This window comes from Leucopleurus acutus (genome assembly GCF_964270905.1).
Source record: "Leucopleurus acutus genome assembly, chromosome: 1".
Classification (NCBI taxonomy): Eukaryota; Metazoa; Chordata; class Mammalia; order Artiodactyla; family Delphinidae; genus Leucopleurus; species Leucopleurus acutus.
Window position 1 is genome coordinate 43,890,966 of NC_139142.1, and position 21,368 is coordinate 43,912,333.

At 37.9% G+C, this 21,368-nt stretch overlaps 1 protein-coding gene across 3 annotated transcripts in view; it reads right to left on the reverse strand.

The window, feature by feature from the left end:
- TMEM260 (transmembrane protein 260) overlaps positions 1–21,368 on the reverse strand; it is a gene marked incomplete at its 5' end in the record, with an annotated part of 60,629 nt that overhangs the window by 28,208 nt on the left and 11,053 nt on the right. For all 3 annotated transcript variants that reach the window (XM_082838887.1, XM_082838886.1, XM_082838885.1), the window contains 3 exons: positions 289–468; positions 3,910–4,023; positions 5,412–5,589. In XM_082838887.1, coding sequence (XP_082695013.1) covers positions 289–468; positions 3,910–4,023; positions 5,412–5,465 — 348 coding nt within the window. The remainder of the gene's footprint in view (positions 1–288; positions 469–3,909; positions 4,024–5,411; positions 5,590–21,368) is intronic.

The window sequence follows — 21,368 nt, forward strand, 5'->3', positions numbered from 1 at the left end:
AAGACTGAAATGCTTCAACTGCGGGCAGCAGTCTTTTTACTGCTTGTTATCCTGAAAAACACATTCAGGATATACAACAGGATGATGGATTAAGTGATTCATTTTTTTTCCTAACATATGTGAAAGGCTACATTCCAAGAGGCAAGTCTGCTATACAAATAACAAATGAAAATTCCAGGTACTGTCATTGATACAAAAACACTGATTTTTTTTTTCCACTCAAGGTCCAGGCAGAACACTGAAGTTTTGCCACTTATTTCCTTAAAAGGGCTTGAAATATAAATTTACCAGACTGAATGTTCCATATTCTTCCCTGAGAAAATGTGTCAAAAATCCTAGCAATGTTGTCTGGTCTCCCCAGGTCCAACGGGCTTGATGGCGGTAGGATGAGATAGGAAGGTAGACATAGGGCAGCAAACCAGCAGAGAGGTACAGACCCAACTTCAACAAAGAGCCCAGGGAGAGTTCCTGCATCAGAGCACACGGTGTCACATGTATAATAATGTTTATTTTAGTCAGATTCATCCTGGAACTTCAAGAACACATCAAGGAAAACATCAAATATGTTTACTCAGAGCTGATCTCTCAATTTATATTAAGTCACCACAGAATACGATGTTAAACTTTCTGATTACTGTGGATTACTAGAAAATTGCATCAGTCTGAATTCCTTTGCATGGCAGGTGAAATCTGAGTGAAGCAAATAATATTAGCAAAGACTCATGAGTATCATGTCTATTGCATCTTTTACATTTAAAACCATGTCATGACATGCAGCATTGCACAGCTGAGATAACCCACTTGGAAGTGATTACGGTGTCTGGCCGTTTTTGAAAATGCCCAAAATATTGTTCTAATACTGATTCACTTCATTCCCATCATCAGGAGCAGACTTCAACTATATACTTTATTATGATTGTACACTGACAATATGTTCTTTCTACAAGTGTTTTGGACATTTAATGAAAATACTTGGCACAAATGAAGCTAGCTTTTAAGTAACATCCCAGTTCATCCAAATGTTCTTTTTTCTCAATTTACATAGGAAGGAAGGAAACTTGTTGTTGTATGCAACAGTCTTGCCTCAAGGAGAATATATTTCTCATCTTCACATTTCTAAAACAAAGGACAACACTGCCAAATTTTTATAAAGATTAAGTCCAGAAGAATTCTGGTATACTAGAAAGATTCAAATAGTGGTTGCTTTAGTAACTGGGAAAAGGGTCTCTTACAAATATTGTGATTGGAAATTGCCCATTTTTCCTTTACAAAAAAGGAAAATTCATAGGTGACAGTGAATATGAGTACCAAAGTTTGCATTCACCAGAAGTAGAAAAGCAGTTGACTTACATCAGCATTTTCAAATAAACATTCTTAATTGAAAATGGAGTGTTTTTATTATAGTACTAATTTTGTTTGACATTTCTAAAGTGGTAATGAGATTCATAAAAATGATGGGATGAAAAAAGTATAAGAAATAACTAATTGAAAAATATGCCTTTGCTATTCTTAAAAGTACCTTTAAAGAAAGTAAATGTTTAGATTTTGATAGTTTCTGCATATTATAAGGTTCAGTTTAGAATGGCAAGATGCAGTTGCTGCAGAATTTTCCTTTTGTATGGGAAATAAAAAGGGAAACAATCACATGAGATCTATTTCAGAGAGTACAGGAGAGAGGTTCTGAGTCCCAGCTGCATGTATACTGGAATCACCTGGGGAACTTTTTTAAAATATTAATATCTGGGCCTTACCCCAAATCAGTTAAATCAGAATTATTTTAGGGTGGTGGGATCACACACACACACACAGATACACACAGCCACACAGCCACACACACATGCACACTCTCTCTTACTTACTTTCTTAAAGCTTCCCAGATAATTTAAGTGAGCAGTCAGGGTTGCAACCAACTGACTCAGGACCTCCAGCTCTGCCTTAGATCACCTGACCAGTGAGATCCAACTCCCTGTCACTTCACTGGTAGATCTTATTTTCTAGCCTCTGCTCTTTAAATAAGGAAAATAAAAGGTCCTTTGAAGAGTCATACTTTCCCAAATTTCGTCATTCATCAGTAGCTGATCTAAGTACAGAGTAAACAGGCTCTCAGACCAGGCTCCTAACTTGTCAACTATTGAGTCTTGCATGTTTTATATAAGAATACAGCTCTCCCTTCAAAGAACTAACACAAAAGATTTTTAAGTTCATGCCAAAGAATGTACCTCTCTGATATCTAAATGCACCTCCTGTGATATCAGAAGACTGGCTAAGACTGACACCATCAAGATGGCAACATAAATCATTCCCAACTTCAGTCCTCACAAAACACCATCAGCAACTATCCATAGACATGGCCCCACTGTGAAAATCCCAGAAACTGGGGTTGAGGCTAAAGCATACTCCTGGACCACAGAGACTGAGAAAGACCACTTTCGAAGTGTCAGGGGGCACCCTGACCACGTCACCCCTCCCCTAGGCCAGCACAGCACTGCACCAAGAGGACTCCCCTAGGACTACAGTTTTTCCAGTGGGAAAAGAGAGCCCAAGGTAGATATCCCACTCCCCCAGCATTGCAGGATGCTTCCCAGGAAGCTCACTCAGTTCTCACCTTAGAGGGACTACTGGGGGGATCTTCAGGGCTCAACCATTGGGGATCAGATAGAGACGGAGAAGGGGAGCAAGGCTTACAGCAACCAGTCTCCCATCTTGGCAGACCACGTTCCTGCTTGCAGCAGTGGCAGAGCAGAGATCTTAGCCAGCAGTTCTGCCCATCTGCAGAGCCGAGCCAGTGGCTGAGCCCAATCTAAAATAATTCTGATTTAATGGATGTGGGTCATACATTAACGTAATAAAAGCCATATATGACAAGCCCACAGCTAACATCATACTCAGTGGTGACAGACTGAAAGCTTCTCCTTTAAGATCAGGAACAAGACAAGGGTGCCCACTCACCAGTCTTACCACTCATGTTCAACATAGTACTGAAGTCCTACTCAGAGTAATCAGGCAAGAAAAAGAAATAAAAGGAATCCAAATTAGAAAGGAAGAAGTGGGAATTCCCTGGCAGTCCAGTGGTTAGGAATCCACGCTTCCACTGCAGGTGGCAGGGGTTCGATCCCTGGTGGGAGAACTAAGCTCCCATATGCGGCTCAGCAGAGCCAAAAGAAAAAAAAAAAGAAGAAATAAAATTATCTCTGTTTGCAGATGACATGATCTTATATAGAAAATCCTAAAGATTCCATCAAAAAGCTGTTAGAACTAATAAACAAATTCAGGAAAGTTGAAGGATACAAAATCAACACACAAAAATTAGTTGTGTTTCTATATAATAACAATGAACTATCTGGAAAAAAATAAACTATCTCATTTACAATAACATCAAAAAGATAAAATGCTTAGGAATAAATTTAACCAAGGAGGTGAAATATCTGTGTACTGAAAACTATAAGACATTGATGAAAGAAACTGAAGAAGACACAAATGAAAAGATATATCATGTTCATGGATTAAAATAATTAATATTGTTAAAATGTTCATACTACCCAACACCATCTATAGATTCAATGATATTCCTATCAAGCTTTATATGAAATAAATAAATAAATAAAGCAAGCCCCATGTTTTCTGATTCCCTAAATGTCATAGTGGGCATAAATAAAATATTAAGAATTTTCATTTTTACTCAAAAACTTACCTTTGGGGCTTCCCTGGTGGGGCAGTGGTTGAGTCTGCCTGCCGATGCAGGGGACACGGGTTCGTGCCCCGGTCTGGGAAGATCCCAAATGCCGTGGAGCGGCTGGGCCCGTGAGCCATGGCTGCTGAGCCTGCGCGTCCGGAGCCTGTGCTCCACAACGGGAGAGGCCATGGCAGTGAGAGGCCCGCGTACCGCAAAAAAAAAAAAGAAAAACTTACCTTCTCTTTTAAAAGCCGAAAAAGAATCCATGGTATTATGCACAAAACATAGACTACTACTGTGTGCTGATTACATAAGCTAAGGCCACAGCAGAAAGCACCAATTTTAGCTATCTGAAAAGAAAAAAAAAGAAAAAAAATCCAAGTTAAAAATTCACCAAAAACAGCACAATAGTAAAAAGCTATTCTTTATATTAAAGCTAAGCATCTGTACGATAAGTCTGGTTAAAATCAACATCTTAGATGCAAACAGTCATGCTTTAACATGCACTAATGTTTATCACCATTATTTTTTATTATTATTTTTCATTCTCATCAAATCATTGCAGACTGTGACCTTAAATTACTGTCTTCAAACTAAGTTTTACTAAGTCCTATACGATGACATGTCCTAACAGTAACAGGATATTGTGTAATTCTCATTCAAGTGAAATCTAGAACTGAAGTTCAACAATTCTGTTTTACTTTTTCTCCTATTGAATTAAATAAATTGAATATAACACTTTTATTTAGAAATCTGGTTCTCTATGGGTGGTCTTTCTGCTATTTTTGAAGATCTGTTATTTTCAGAATCAGAAAAAAGTTTATTTTAAATAAAAAATAAACTCTAGGGGCTTCCCTGGTGGCGCAGTGGTTCAGAGTCTGCCTGCCGATGCAGGGGACACGGGTTCGTGCCCCGGTCTGGGAAGATCCCCCATGCCGCGGAGCGGCTGGGCCCGTGAGCCATGGCCACTGAGCCTGCGCATCCGGAGCCTGTGCTCCGCAATGGGAGAAGCCACAACAGTGAGAGGCCTGCGTACCACAAAATAAATAAATAAATAAATAAACTCTAATAGCACCACAGGTTTGTTTATGGAAGCCACAGATAAACTTTTATATTCTTTTGTTTCTATAATCTTTAATGACACAGGCTGTGCATATACTAAGATGATCTGGCACTCTTCAATGTATAGACGGTAAGCCCTTAGAAGACAGGGTTCCTCCACATTTCAAATTATTTTGATGATAGTGTTGGCCTTAGAAGTCACTGTAATCTCTTTGGGACTACTTCATTTTACAGTTGATCCTCTCCTTTTAGTTAAAAAAAAAGTGCAAATTTGATTTTTTTTGCAATTAGAGAATAAGTCAATGTGCCATAATGGTAAATAATTTAAGGTAGTCAACTGAGGACTTGGCATCTTAAGATCACACACACACACACACACGTGATGGTGGATTAACCAACAAGTCTATCTTTCTCATAGGACTCAAAAGGGATTTCAGAATACCCTCATTCTTCAAAAACCTTCTGAACTCTGAAAGAAAAAAAAATTGCATGTTTTATAAAGGCTCTCATCGTTCATAATAAAAGAATTGAGAATATTTTCTCTCTCAACATGCCTAGATTACCTTGACAGTAATCAGAATAGATAAACAATATCTAAACCAAAGTTAAAAAGAAATAGAGCATCTGTCTAAAAATTAAAACAAAAAGTGATTTCACTTTGATCAAAATAGGTTACCTTTGATCTTTCTTGTGCAGTTGTTGCCTCCTCAAAATGTACAGTAAGAGCCATAAGCAGCCCCACAAACAGATTGTTTAAGCTAAAAACCTCTGCTGCAATGGACCACTGCCATGTTAGACGAGAAAATGAAAACACCCCCGCAGCAAGGATTCCTCCAGCATATGAGCCAGAAAGCCTGCAAATACAGATAACATGAAATCTTCTCTCCCAACCAAAAGGACCGACTTTACTTTCCTTTTTGTGAACTGTAGCAGCAGCAATTATGACAGTCGCCCAGCACTATCCCAACACATTAGATGGTTAATACATTACTTCATGTAATAATTCCTTTCAACAGATTTTAATTATGAAGTCCACATATTAACCTATTAACAAACAAATGAACAAACCTGCTTGGTATCCTATGGATTGGATGAGGTTTAGTTCTCAGATGTAACCTTTAGGATTCAAGCCAGTTCAGAAAGCCTGAAGAGACAGTAGCTAGAGAGATAACAAACCTGTGTCATTTTTCTTGCTATATCTAAGAAGAAGAATGATAACGACTGGTTAAGACTGAAATGCGTTTAACTGTAAAAATTAATGAAACGGCAGAATATCTGTTCAGGAACATTCACTTATTGTGGAATGTTTGGATCTAGGTACTTCCTACATTTATCTCCCAACATTTGGCAAAATATATCTTGGTCACAATATTTGGTGCTTTTAAGATCCTGTAAGCTAGATTCTTAGTTTCTGATGATTTCTTCTTTACACAACGTCAAAGTTAAAAATGATATATCTTTTAAAGAGAAGGATGGGAATGTGAATTTTAGAAACCCAGAAGAATCAAATGCTACACTTGGAAACAAATTCCTCGCCCCCAAATGCCAACAAGAGCCCCACATTTCAAATCAGTCAAGGAAACTGGATCTCAATTCAGAGATAAGATTTGAGACTGGTAGTGTGGCATATCAAACCAAAACAACTTCCTATTTCACTATAAATCTAAAGCTATGAAAATTAAAGCTATTACTGAAAATCTATTGCTTACAAGCATTATTCAGCAAGCATCTCTGTGTCTAATAATTATGATATTATATGGTCCCAGGGCATTACTTTTTAGCTGTATTGCTTTGTATAAAAAGTATGGAGTAACTGCATGGCTTTTAATCCATCTTAATAGAAAAAAAAAAGCTAAAAAATTTCAGTATCACCAAACTTGTTTTTCTTTGAGTTTCTCTTTACAATTTTTCTGTTTTCTTTCCCTTATAAAAATCATCAGTTTCCTATTTCTTGCAGAGTACCCCATTCTCCCAGTTATCCTAATTCAGTACCCTAAAGTTATTTCTTCCTTCCAAATTCCTTCCCAGATTCCTTTCGATTTGTATTCCTATTGCCTTAGACTCAATTATTTTAATAGTTTCCTAACTTGTCTTATGTTTTTCCAACCCTTCTGCAATATAACATCAGATTAAACTTTCTGAAACATACTCTGTGTGAATACTCTTCATCCCTATAGGATAAATAAGAAACGAGTTAGGCTGGAATCCAGGCTCCCAATAAACCAGACACCCCTAGCCACTAATTACCAACATGATCTCCCAGCAACTAGTCAAGCTCCTCAAAATTCCCTAATAAGACAGGACTATTCCTAGCTCTGCACCTTTGCTCATGCTGTAGTGCTGAACTGAATATCTTCGCTGCTCCTTTATTAAAACTCTGCTCTTTTCTCAATTTTCTCTTCAATTCCCTGGTTTCTAGCCCATCTCTGCATATTGATAGCATTTAACTGTCTGTAACAATTATTTTGACATTGTTTTTGAAATATGAACTGGAGTTAAACTTCACTTAGATTGGAAGCATCTAGCCCCAAGCACAGAAAGGAAACTTAGCAAATGAGAGAATGAATTAATCTTCAAGTATTAGCAACATTTTAAAGGAACTAAGTTTCAGCTCTCAATATGACTCTGGACAGTCAGCATAAGATGCAAGATTCCTTCCTCTACTTAAAAGAAAGGAAGTGCTCAAACGGAGACATGACAAAAGGACATAGGAGCCAGCTTACAGGGCTCTCATGGCCAAACTGGGGATAACTTGATCATCAAGATAATTATAGTAATAGACTGTAACTCAATGAATAAATAAGAATCTATGAATCTATAGTGATACAAAAATTGGGTAAGAAGAGAAAGTCCATGGAAAGTCAACTAATAACTAATAACTGCAGAAGAAATGATGGAATTAAAATCACCATTTGGCAACTGTCATAACAATAATCAATGGATACCAAAATAGGTGGTAAAAGGTTTGCAGTAACAGAAATATGTACATAGTCTAAAGGTATCATCCCGTAAACTGATTAATTACAAAGGGAGAAATGGTAACTTCACAGTGGCAAACTGGACAGACACAATCTTAACCACATGATCAAAGTTGACAGCCCAGTAATGGGACAAACAAACATCATATGCTTCCTTATCTATTGCAATAAAAAGAATACAGCATCATTTCTATAGCATTCCTGCCAAAAATGCATTACCTGAATTTAAGCAAGAGGAAAGACAAACTCAAACTGAAGGACACTACAAAATAACTGGCCCGTATGTATCAAAAAATGTCAAGGTCTTGACAAAAAACAAAAAAAAATCATGAGGAACAGTTTCAGATTAAAGAGGAATACACAACAGAATAAAAGACATGATCTAGGATTTTCTTCTACTATAAGAACACTATCTGAGAAAATTGGAAAAATTGAATCAAGTCTGAAGGTTAGGTACCAGTGTTGTATCACTGATAATTTCTTTGAGACCTCCACTGTGGATATACAAGAAAATGTTTTTAAGGAACATATCTTGAAGCATTTAAGGGTAAAAGGATACTATGACTGCAGCTTATTCTTAAATGGTTAAAAAACAAAACAAAACAATACATGCATACTCACTGAGTCAAGCATAAAGCGAATGTGGTAAAATACTAACATCTGGGGAACCTGGGTAAAGGGTAGACAGAGTTGGGCTCTTCTTGCCACTTTTCTATAAATCTGAAATTACGGCAAAATAAGAAGTTAAAAAAACAAATCAGGGGCTTCCCTGGTGGCGCAGTGGTTAAGTCCGCCTGCTGATGCAGGGGACGCGGGTTCATGCCCCGGTCCGGGAGGATCCCACATGCCGCGGAGCGGCTGGGTCCGTGAGCCATGGCCGCTGCGCCTGCGTGTCCGGAGCCTGTGCTCTGCAGCGGAAGAAGCCGCAACAGTGAGAGGCCCGCGTGCCGCAAAAAAAAAAAAAAAAAAAAAAAATCAGCAAATTTCCAAGATAATTTGCTAACATTTATTGAGTTTCTTGCTAGCTGTGTTTCAGGTATTGCTCTAAGTGCCTTCTTTATATTAATTCATTTAATATGCACAATAACCCTATGAGTAGACATGATTTGTCTCCTTTTTTCAAATGAAGAAACTGAGGCTCAGGGAGGCCAAGTAATTTTTCCAAGTCCTATGGTAGGTAATTAAGTGGCAGAACCAGGATTGAAACTGTTAGTCTAGCTATTTAGGACCATGACATTATGGGGTAAAAGATGGTTATTTTAGTTTTAATGTCAAATAATTTATTCCAGACTAATGATACATTGTACTTTTACTTGGTTAAGTATGCACTCCTTGAGTAAATAGAACAGAACAAAAGTTTTGTCCATTATTAGAATCGTGTTTATGTCTATGTTTTATCAACACAACATACTACCAACTTGAATTGTACACACCTGTCAAGATTGATTTTAACCTTTTTTTTTTTTGAAAGGGCAATTAAAGTTTAAAACCACCCAATAGTTAATTAAAGAGAACTGATATGTACAAATCCTCAGGAAGAAAACTCATGACTCACTAATCTACAATGATTTTTAACACATTATTATACTCAGGAAGACATCCTAGTGTTTGAATTGTTGACATTAATTAATGGAATTATGAACTATGTTAACTGCCTTTTCAAATATTTCATAAGGTTTTAGAAACTGAAGAGTAAAGGTAAAATCAACTTCAGTGATAAAATTTATCCAGTCACCTTAGACTATTACAGATAGTTATGTACATTAGCATTTTATTGAAGACTTATCCTACAACAGCAAGGTCTTTATAATCTGAATTTTCCCCACCTGATTTCTGTCCCACACCACCCTCCTGCCAAGGTCAGGATCGTTTTACAACAAATAATCCGTATACTCTTTCATTAGATTTTTCTTGGTATCAGAGAAATAATTTGTGAGACTGCTGAGTAAGGTGATAGAAGAGAAGATAACTGATTATAAAACCAGTAATGGAAATCAAACCTATAATCATGATCTTTTTAGCATCTCAAATGAGCTCGCTTAGAAATCAACTCAGTCTATAGGAATTTGGGTTGTAGTCCTAATATAAATTGAAGACAAAAGGGTAGTGGACCTTTTCTGGATTTTTGCTGCTTAACATCTAAAATCCTCTCCTATGCTTGAGGGATATGAGTTTATGAGGCAAGCCCCCTCCTATTATACACACTGAAAATATGAGATACTTTTCCAATCTCCCTTGCAGCTAGAGCATTGGTGTATGACCTGGGCTCTGCCTGTCAGAATCACCTGCTCCATTCTTTGAGTTGGAAAATCGTGAGGCCAAGAAGCAGGGATGGAGACAGAATCAGACATGGCTGGTGGGATTTGTGCATCATTTTCACAGACAACGATGGCAGCACTTGGAAGGGCAGTGCTCAGAATCCAGGTCAGTGTTGGTGGTGTAAGCTGGGGTGTCTGGGGCCCAGAGATGGCAGCAGTGGTGGTTTCACTAGCATATACCTGCCTAGGACTCTGAATATTTTGGGTTCTGAGCCTGGTAATCCATCCCTCCTAGAAATTCTGCAAGCTCTGCAACTTCCTTCTTTTTTTTCCAGTACTAGATTTGAATATTTCCTTTTGTAAAAAGCTTTATTGAGACATAATTCATATACTGTACATTCACCCATGTAAAGTGTACAATTAAATATTTTTAGTATATTTACAGATATATGCAACGATCACTACAGTCAATTTTATAACATTTTCATCACCTCAGAAAGAAACTCTCTCTCCTTTAACTATCTCCCCCCATCCCCACCCGCAATCTCACTGCCAGGCTTAAGCAACCACTAATCTACTTTCTGTCTGTGAATTTCCCTCTTCTGGGCTTTCTTATAAATGGAATCATAGAATATGTGGACTTCTGTGACCGGCTTCTTAGCACAATGTGTTCGAGGTTCATCCAACTTGTAGTATCAGTATCTCATTTCTTTTTATGGCTGAATTAATATTCCACTGTATAGATATACCAAATTTTGCTTATTCATTCTTCCACTGATGGACATTTGGATTGTTTCCACCTTTTACCTACTATGAATAGTGCGCCTATATACATTTGTGTACAAGTTTTTGTGTGGACATATGCTTTCATTTCTCTAGGGTATGTAACTAGGAGTGGACTTGCTGGAGCCTATGGCAACCCATTTAATCATCTGAGGAACCGCTAGACTGTTTTCCAAAGTCACTACATAATTTTACATTCCCACTAGCAATGGATGAGGGTTCTGATTTTTCCACAACCTAGTGAACACCTGTTATCTGATTTTTTGATTCTAGCCATCCTAGTGGGTGTGAAGTGGTATCTCCCTGAGATTTTTTTTTAAAGCATTTTTTAAAAAAACATTTATTTGGTTGTGCTGGGTCTTAGTTGTGGCAGGCAGGCTCCTTAGTCATGGCAGCCGGGCTCCTTAGTTGCAGTTCTCCAGCTCCTTAGTTGAGGCATGCGACCTCTTAGTTGCAGCATGCATGTGGGATCTAGTTCCTTGAGTAGGGATCGAATCTGGGCCCCCTGCATTGGGAGCGCAGAGTCTTAACCACTGCGCCACTAGGGCAGTCCCTCACATTGAGATTTTGATTTGCATTTCCCTAATGGCTAATGATGTTGCACAACTTTTTAAGCACTTATTGGCCATTTGTACATCTTCCCTGGAGAAATATCTATTCAGATCTTTTGCCCATTTTTAAAATTGTGTTGTCTTTTTATTATTGAGTTGTAGCATTCTTCCCAACTTCCTTTCAATATGTTTCTTTTTTGCTAAACACAGCCAGAGTCAATTGCTTGCAATCAAGAATCCTGACTAAAACAACCTGCCTTCCCTGTTTATTATTTCTATTAAGTCTTCAAGAAAAACTGTGAGGAAATTCTGAAAATAAATGCTTAAGTTGTCAGAGCTTTGTGGGACACGGAAGAGACGGCAGTATGCTTAAGAGCAGAAAGTTACGTGTGCATCCATAAAGAGAACATACTAAGACATTTTGGAGGCCTCATCATTTTAGTATTTATGTTTTCCATAAAATAATGTATATAGGCTAAGCCTCTGAGAAGTTCTTTGATTCCAACAGCCTTTTATAAGTCAAACTGTGAATGTCTCTTCAAACACACACGTTTGAACACACTGCCTTTAAAAGTTTACTTCATACTAAGATTCAGAATCAACCAACATTTACTGACCACGTAACATGTACAAATTAATAGATTAAGAAAATTAGAGATAATTTGAAACATCTGCTGTGAGAAAACTCCACAAGCTGAGGAGGGCTACATAACAAGGACTTGTAGGTAGCAAATAACACGTAATAATAAACGCTCAACTGAGGCTGGAGACCGCAGGGGCTATGGATATGGGGCAGTATAGCCTCGGTCCGCATGGCTGTGGAACGGTCTGCAGCAGCCTGAGCTGGGCCTGGGCAGGCTGGACGGAGCTGGGGTTAGGGGCTTTACTAGGTAAGCAGGACAGAAGGACAAGAGGGAAAGGTGTTAAAGTATGAACCACAGGGTCTACATTGGATGGGGACGGAAGCAGAGCCAGCAGGGGGCTGATGGAGGGATCAAAAAGACGAGCAAAGGGATCTAGGTCTCAATTAAATGGAAGACAAGTGTAGGGGCATCGAGGAAATGAGGGAGCTGAAAGCTCAAGTCAGGCAGGGAGTGGGAAGTGGGTTGGGAAAGGGGACGGAAACTTGCTGAAGGATGGAACAGGCCTGTAAAGTAAGACGACTCTACTGTTGAAAGGAGCCTGTGATGGAAGAGTTTAATAAAGCTGTTCTCAAAATCATACGATATTCATTAAAATTAAGCATTTTTCTCAAAAGACAAGCAGTACATCATACACTAATAAGTCTGCAGGGTGAGCCCAGTGTAGGAAGACAGGTGTGTGGCCCAGTGCCACATCACACGCAGGCTAACGAGGAGATGTGCCCCCCCACGTGAGTACACAGCAAGCTGGGTCTGTGACTGGCTAACCCGTCAAAGGATAATGTCAGCAATGGTGAGGATCCAGTTCATTCACTGACTCTGTAGGCAGGCAGTCTCATTATATTGTTCACGGTATACACGTTATCTGCGCATGCTTCGTTTCACCTTATTGAGATGGAGATAAATGACTAAAGAGCAAGCTGATGTCGAGGATGCTTTTCTGAAGGCAAGTTTCAGGGTCATGGTGAGGCTCAGGATTGGCTTCACACTGTCCACATCTGCAGCCTCCACCCTCTGTTCTCACCCTGGTTCTCTACTAAAATTGTTCTCACTGGGTTCCCCAATGACCATCTAACTGCCAAATATAACAGGCTCTGGGGACCCCTCTGCTGCCCTGGGCCACTCCCACAGCCACACTCATTGAGTTGACATCTGGACCTCACATCCTCTGGGTTTCCTTCTATGGCTCTGGATCTTCCTTATGTGTTTTCTCCAAATGGCTCCTCTTCTTGCATTTAACTCCTTTAAAGCCAGCATTTCCCAAGATTTCTTTCTCAGGACATTGTTCTCACTCTGCTCTGCCTGGGTGACTTTATTCACCATCTTGATTTCACCTGCCAGCTACAAACTAAAGGAACCAAATGTCTCCAGAAATGCCTCTCCCTTAGTTTTGAACTTACCTTATCCCCAACTTACTGTTGTACCGTCACCACAAAGCCACCCCAACTCTGGACATTCCATAGAACCTCAGTGTCCGTACATGCAAAACTGATTTCTCATTCCCCCTCCCTGAAATAATTCCTGCTCCCGTGTTCTCTATCTTAGTAAATTTCATTATCTTCCTCATTTAGTTATCTAAGTTAAGAGACCTAGGAGTCATCATCAGAGCTCCTCTCCCCTTCTCCCTGCAAAACATATCACGTCCTGCCAACTGCACTTCATCAACATTTTAAAAACTCACGCTCTTCTCTCCACCCACATCACCACTGCCCTAGTTCAGCTCATCTGAATCCACACCTCAGGTTCACACCAATACTGCAGCTTTGCGTGCTGCCTGCTTCCAGTGCTAGGCCCACCACTGCCACCAGGGTGAGGGACCTCAAGCATATCTGATCTTGAACTTTTCTGCCTCCAATCCTTTCAGGATTCCTCTCTGACTATCAAGCATATTCCAAGCTCCCCATGACAACAGACAAGGATTTTCGTGATCTGCTCTCAGTCCACCTGTAGCTTCATTTTTGACATAACCCATTTCGAGCTGTGCTCCAGCAACACTGAATGACTTGTTAAGTCCTTGTGCTCACAGGCTCTTTCTCCTCCACCTCTGGGTTTCTCTGCATAGGAGGTTCTCTGTATCTGGAACATGGTTCTGCCTTCACTTGGCCACTGCCACTCATTGTGTACAACTCAATACGGGCATCACCTTTCCAAGAAGTTTTCCCGAAAGTACTTTCACCAAGACTAGGGTAGTTTGCTCCATCTCCCGATTCTCATTAAACATAATAAATGGGTACTGAATAGGTAGATTTTTCTGTATTTCTGAGGAACAGAATATTTTAACTGTAACCTAATCAAAACACAGGAAGGAAACCAGATGTGAGGAACTTAAAACTCTCCAAGAGAATTATTTTTGGATTACTGATACCACTAGATAGCCATGTCAGCATTTTAGCACTTTTTAAAAGGTAAAAGTATATTGCACTTTACATATATGTGTATTTGTGTATCCCATATAGAAAAGCTATATGATTTTTTGAAAACTAAATGTTTATATATATATATATAATTTCAGATATACTTTATCTTCAGTTTTTAATGCTCTTCAAATATCCAAATAGCAATGGTTTCTAATTACTGCAACCTAAGTCCAACCATCTCTAGTAATGCTTTATAAAATAACTTATGCCATTACTTAGAAATTATTTTTTTAATTGTAAAAAATTGAAAGAAAAGATGTTTTGGTAGTGGATTAAATTTTGTTTCTTTTAAGGACCATGTCCTTTATCACTGCTGTCCTTTACTGTTATAAAAGTGATGTTTTAGTAACAAATGCGATTAAGGGAAAAAAACTAAAAGATTCATTGTATTTTGTTACGTTGATTTTTTAAAAATAAAGTGAGGTCCATATGGATATATCTTTCAGAAACTAGGGAATAATCATTGCATCATTCTGTACTTTAATTCAAGTGTTTAAATATTCTTTTGGTAACAGTATAGAAATAATAATTTACTTTAAAAGTTTTTTTCATATTACTTGGTTTATTCCTTGTCTGTAACACAAATATTTCAAAGCGAAAAATAAAATATGGAAGGTTCACAGTTACTCATATTGCCTTTCACACTGATGTGTAAAGAAGATCCCTTACAGTTTCTCAAACTTCTGTGAAATTTCAAACGAAATACCTCAAAGTTTCCATTTTATGTCTTTTTGAGCCAAATATCAATGAACCATTCATATCAATAAGCCACTGCGAATTTGAGATAGAAAAAGACATTAAATGTGCAGAAGACTTATCTAAGTGATGCTACAAAAATCACATTGACAAATATGTCTGTAGGTGAATCTGGTCTTAAACTTTTTAAGCAAATAAGATGACTTAGCGGGACTTCCCTGGTGATCCAGTGGTTAAGAATCCACCTTCCAATGCAGGGGACACAGGTTCAATCCCTGGTCAGGGAACTAAGATCCCACATGCCACAGGGCAACTAAGCGCATGCTCTGCAACTACTGAGCCCATGCGCTCTGGAGCCCATGTGCCACAACTAGAGAGCCCATGTGCCACAACTACTGAGGCTGCGTGCTCTGAAGCCTGTGCACCACAACAAAGAGCCTGCGCGCTGCAACAAAAGATCCCGCATACCGGAACTAAGACCCGATGCAGCCAAATAAGTAATAAATAAATAAATTAAAAAGAAAAGATGACTTAGCAAGCACTGTTTTAAATCTGTTTATCAGTTTTTTTAAAAATGGCATGAATTCTATGAATCTACTGAATCCTTTTTTTTAAAAACATCTTTATTAGAGCATAATTGCTTTACAATGGTGTGTTAGTTTCTACTTTATAACAAAGTGAATCAGTTATACATATGTCCCCATATCTCTTCCCTCTTGCGTCTCCCTCCCTCCCACCCTCCCTATCCCACCCCTCTAGGTGGTCACAAACCACCAAGCTGATCTCCCTGTGCTATGCAGCTGCTTCCCACTAGCTATCTATTTTATGTTTGGTAGTGTATATATGTCCATGCCATTCTCTCACTTTGTCCCAGCTTACCCTTCCCCCTCCCCGTATTCTCAAATCCATTCTCTAGTAGGTCTGTGTGTTTATTCCCGTCTTGCCCCTAGGTTCTTTGTGACCATTTTTTTTTTTTTAGATTCCATATATATATGTTAGCATACGGTATTTGTTTTTCTCTTTCTGACTAACTTCACTTTGTATGACAGACTCTAGGTCCATCCACCTCACTACAAATGACTCAATTTCGTTTCTTTTTATGGCTGAGTAATATTCTATTGTATATATGTGCCACATCTTCTTTATCCATTCATCTGTTGATGGACACTTAGGTTGCTTCCATGTCCTGGCTATTGTAAATAGAGCTGCAATGAACATTTTGGTACATGACTCTTTTTGAATTATGGTTTTCTCAGGGTATATGCCCAGTTAATGGGATTGCTGGGTCGTATGGTAGTTCTGTTTTTAGTTTTTTAAGGAACCTCCATAGTGTTCTCCACAGTGGCTGTATCAATTTACATTCCCACCAACAGTGCAAGAGGGTTTCCTTTTCTCCACACCCTCTCCAGCATTTATTGTTTGTAGATTTTTTGATGATGGCCATTCTGACCGGTGTGAGATGATATTTCATTGTAGTTTTGATTTGCATTTCTCTAATGATTAATGATGTTGAGCATTCTTTCATGTGTTTGTTGGCTACTGAATTCTTAAAGCCTGTAATTAATCCATCATCTGTTTTGATTGCTGGGGCCTTTGTTATGAGTTGGACCAATTATGAGCCTTCTCAATGAAGGGTTCCCCAAAATGGGTGATTAAACAAGTTAGTTGTAATCTAACTCTTTTGGGCAATAATTCTAACCAGGACACACATTCTGCATTTTTTTCCCCCTGAAAAGGCTACAACATATATTTGTAATTTTTTGGCAGAGTTACATTATATAAGTAGAGTGAAACACTATGCATAAATAATGGTACATGAATTGGTAGTCCAAATTTCTGGCTAAGCAATATTTCTTTCAAACATATATGAAAGGAATATCTAATCTGATATTGTTATTTAAACATGAGTTTTAAATGAAATTGTTGTTCTGAGCCCACAAAACGAGCTGTTTGGTATCATCCATAAAGTCAAATGTACAGATGGGAGTATAAATATAAGTACCTCCCAAATAAGACAAAACAATTGTCATCTATCTGTAGACTAAGTATGAAGGGTTTTTTTCCCAAAGAAAACTGGCATAATCAAAAACACCATTGTGTTTTCACTTAGCAGTCAAGGAGGCCTACTTTCAATTTTCATTTCATTCTTTTAAATAAATATGCTTAAGTAATTATTATTTTTTTAAAAAGCAACTAAGGAATTAATGAATTTATTTACCCTTAATATGCTAAAGTGACATCTTAAAATTAGCTCATTAAAATTAAAAGACGTACATTTTTCTACTGAAATTGATGAACCTACTTCAACCACACTAATAGGAAGCTGGAGGGAAAAAAAGAGGAAATTCAAGTGAGGTTGTGAATAAAATGAGAACTGTTTTCAGCAGAACTCACTAATAAATGGCAAAATAATCTAAACTGTTTTCCACTTGAACTAAAGAACACCTCATGATAAGTTATATATAATATGAGAAAAAACTGTTTTCTATTCCCAATCTAGAGGCTCATGAAGCCTCATAGAAGGATATCAAGGGAGATACTTCTTCAAGTGAAATACATGTTCTCAGAATCTAACCTGACTTACAGAAAGATAACATCTTACAAGGCTATATGAAGAACACACACTTCAAACATTACTGTGAAATTTTACTAAAACAACCATTGTATTTTAAAAGATAGTCACATGCCAACAATCAAAATCAAGTTTTTACACTATTAGAGAGGAATGCTTAATTTTCAAGGTCTCACATTAACAGAGTAAGGTAATGATATGGATGATTCAAAATAACAAATAATCTAAAAGTCACTGAAGTATGTTTTATATAAATAAATATCTTACAAATATGTTATATATAAAATATATTTTGCAGTATATTGGCAGTAAATACATTTTCCTAATTATTTTTAACTTGGGCTAACACTAAAACCATGTAGTTCACATTCCAGGAGATCACAGTGGTCAGTCACTGAGAAAAGATATACCAAGAGTATGACAGATAGTATGGGAAAGGTGGTTAAGTATTTAAAATTTCCCCCAGAAAATGCAAATGACAGAAATTCTCCACTAGGGTAAGGAATATGTGATGCTTTTTAGAGCACCCTAACAAATGTGAGGCTCAGAATTCTATAAGGCCTACATGAGATTCCTAAGAAAGGTACTGACTGTGCAGCAGTTTTCTCACTTATGGAATACTATTCATCTGTTGACACAATGGATAAATCAGGAGGTTACAATTTACACCATTGACACAGGTTTGCTATTGATGATAAGGTATATTTTTCTTTCCGCTACACAGTATTTGATTTTCATGTGTAGTCACATGTTTGTCTAACCCTCAATCAAAAGGCAAATAACAGAAACCTGAAATTCTTTCAGAACACACATTTGACGTGCCTCATAAAATTCATGAATGTATTTGTCTTCAGTGTTACCTGTGTGCAAAGAACCCAACATGGAGGGTACACTACTTTCCTTCAACACTGAAAACTCCTACTTGAAGTAAGTAGAATCGAGTAGGAAGGCCACAATGCAGCATCTGAGCATTACTGTTAAATAAATTATTATTAGTGTCAACTCATATTCACAACTTTAAAAAAATGCAGTGGATTACAGGGAAGACATATGGTAAAGCAGGGTACAATTAGTGGCAAATCTACTGCCCCTGTCCTCCCAGGTTCTTATCTTTCTGGGTCTTGTTCATGAAGATCATACAAATGTTATCTCTGGCTCCCATTCACAAAGTCAACACCCATATATTTCTCTCTTCAATGTACCTGGAGATGGTCAAACTGGGAAGCTAAGCTACTGACAAGAAAGGTTTTCAGTTTCAGCTGAACCTTTCTCATTGAGTGGCAGTTCACTCAAGACCCTTTCAACAAATACGTATTGAGTATCTAACATGTTCCAGGTGGGCAAATTATAGTCAGTGGGCATTTGGAGAGCAGTAGAATCTAAATTTTTTCTTGTCATTTTCAAGTTTAGACCTAATAAACATAAATCAATAATTGAGGACATGGTATATTAAAGTTCTACCTCTGAAGCCACCATCACTGCACCTAAAAAATAATGTAAAACATTTCCATCTTTAGTAAATTTGCAAGTAATCCCATTTTCCTATATTTTATAAAAATTTACTTTCACTCCAGGTAAAATCCTACCAAGGTTTATTCTGTTCCATGCGATTCTATCAAAAGGAAGAAAACTGTTCTACCCTGAATTTTCAGCTACGTAAATATCAACTACCAGTACACTGAAAGGAAAAATACAAAGTATTATTCCTGATTTAAAACCACTAAATAAACTTGGGAAAAAAATGGAAAAGGCTTCGAAAAGGAAAAAGGCACAAATGAAATGGAAGGAACAAGATTATGAATAGCTTCCATAAATAAAATGTAATTACACAATTTCCATTAGAATTAAAATTTGTTCACTAACCAATAAATGATGAAACTAGTCAAGGCTTAGAACAATTCACTTTATTACAGCTCACCAACCTTATACCCAAATATCTAAAAGGAAAACAATGAACTGAGCTTTATAGGAATCACCATCATTTACTTTACATTTTACCAAGTTTCCATAGTATGCCAAATGACTTGCACTATGGGAGGCAATATCTTAAGGTACAGCCTAGCTTAAAATAACTCCCAAATTACAGATTTTCATCAATTTTGTTTGAAATTTTTAAAAACACACAAGGCCTTAGGCTTCCCTGGTGGCAGAGTGGTTAAGAATCTGCCTGGCAATGCAGGGGACACAGGTTTGAGCCCTGGTCCAGGAAGATCCCACATGCCCTGGAGCAACTAAGCCCATGCACCACAACTACTGAAGCCTGCGCACCTAGAGCCCGTGCTCCACAACAAGAGAAGCCACCGCAGCGAGAAGCCCGCGCACCACAACGAAGAGTAGCCCCGCTCGCTGCAACTAGAGAAAGCCCAAAGCCCGTGCACAGCAACAAAGACCCAACACAGCCAAAAATAAACAAATAAACTAATTTAAAAAAGAAAAGAAAAAAGCATGCACACAAAGCCTCAAGATTAGCTTATTACTCAATCTTGACAGTGTATTTTGTATTCAGTAGCAAAACTGAAATTGGTTAAAAGTATAGTCCAGCATATTATTCTCAAAGTCCTTTTTAACTGAAAACTTAGAAAATGCTGCATAATTTTTAAAATGTTATATACTAAAGGTATATGAAGTAAACGTAAAAGATCCAAATAACTAAGATCAACAGAATGAGGGTATTAAACTACTTTCATCAGCAACACTAACTTACTAAACAACAGAGATTTAATATAGTCTTATTATGCGAAGTTATGAAGTATATTGTAATATTTCAATTCATTAAGACTATTTTCTACTTTTTATGGCTTTGAAAAGCAGCAAATCTATATGAGTTTGGTTTATAATTTTATTTGTAACTTTAAGAAATATATGCATTTATTATTATAGCCATAATGACTGATGACTAGTTCCAGTGGCAAAATCTCGGCAGGAAACAGATTTAGCAATTTAAATGTTTTATAAGTTTCTGTAATTGAGGAAACTTTTCATAATCTGACGTTTGTTAAAACCACTTATTAGAAATTATGCAGCACAGTAGCTGTGGAAATATGAGCTAGCTTCACAATTATAAAGTCAGCCTATGTAGCCCTTTCCTATTGTATATAGTGGCATAAACCCCACGGCGGCCTATCAGCTAACTGGCAGGCAGGGGGCTGCTCTATTCAAAGTGAGAGATACAAGCTGCAGGGCAAAAACCTGGCAGCTCCCATCTGACCCCACAATCCCCTACTGGTGACAGCTCCAAGCTCCATGGCAAATTAGGCCTTCTCATATTACAATTGGAGAAGACAGATTCCATTAGCAGTATCTGAAATTGAGTGGAGAGCTGCACTGTTATCAGACTTGACTCATAAGCACTGCTATTAATCAGAGCTATGATAGCATTTATATATTTCAAGCTATCTGCTGCCGCTGTGATATTCTGCTACAAAGGGTTGATGGGACTTAGGAAAGTGAACAATAGAGCTTTCTGGGAAAAGCAGAGTAAATCAAGAAAGTCTATGACTTCCGCACATTCTGAAGGGATTGTGGTTTACATAAATTTTCTCCCAATTGGAGATTGAGCTCTTCCTCATCTTACACATGGGATTTAGTTGTCACTCAATGGTAACAGCTGTGAAAAGGTGAAGCGGCCCACCGCTCAGAATATTGCCTTCGCTTTTAAAGCAATTAACCCATGAACAGGAGGATACCTGGTGATATCAAAGGGATTAGGCCAGGCAATGCATTATTAACATTTCCTT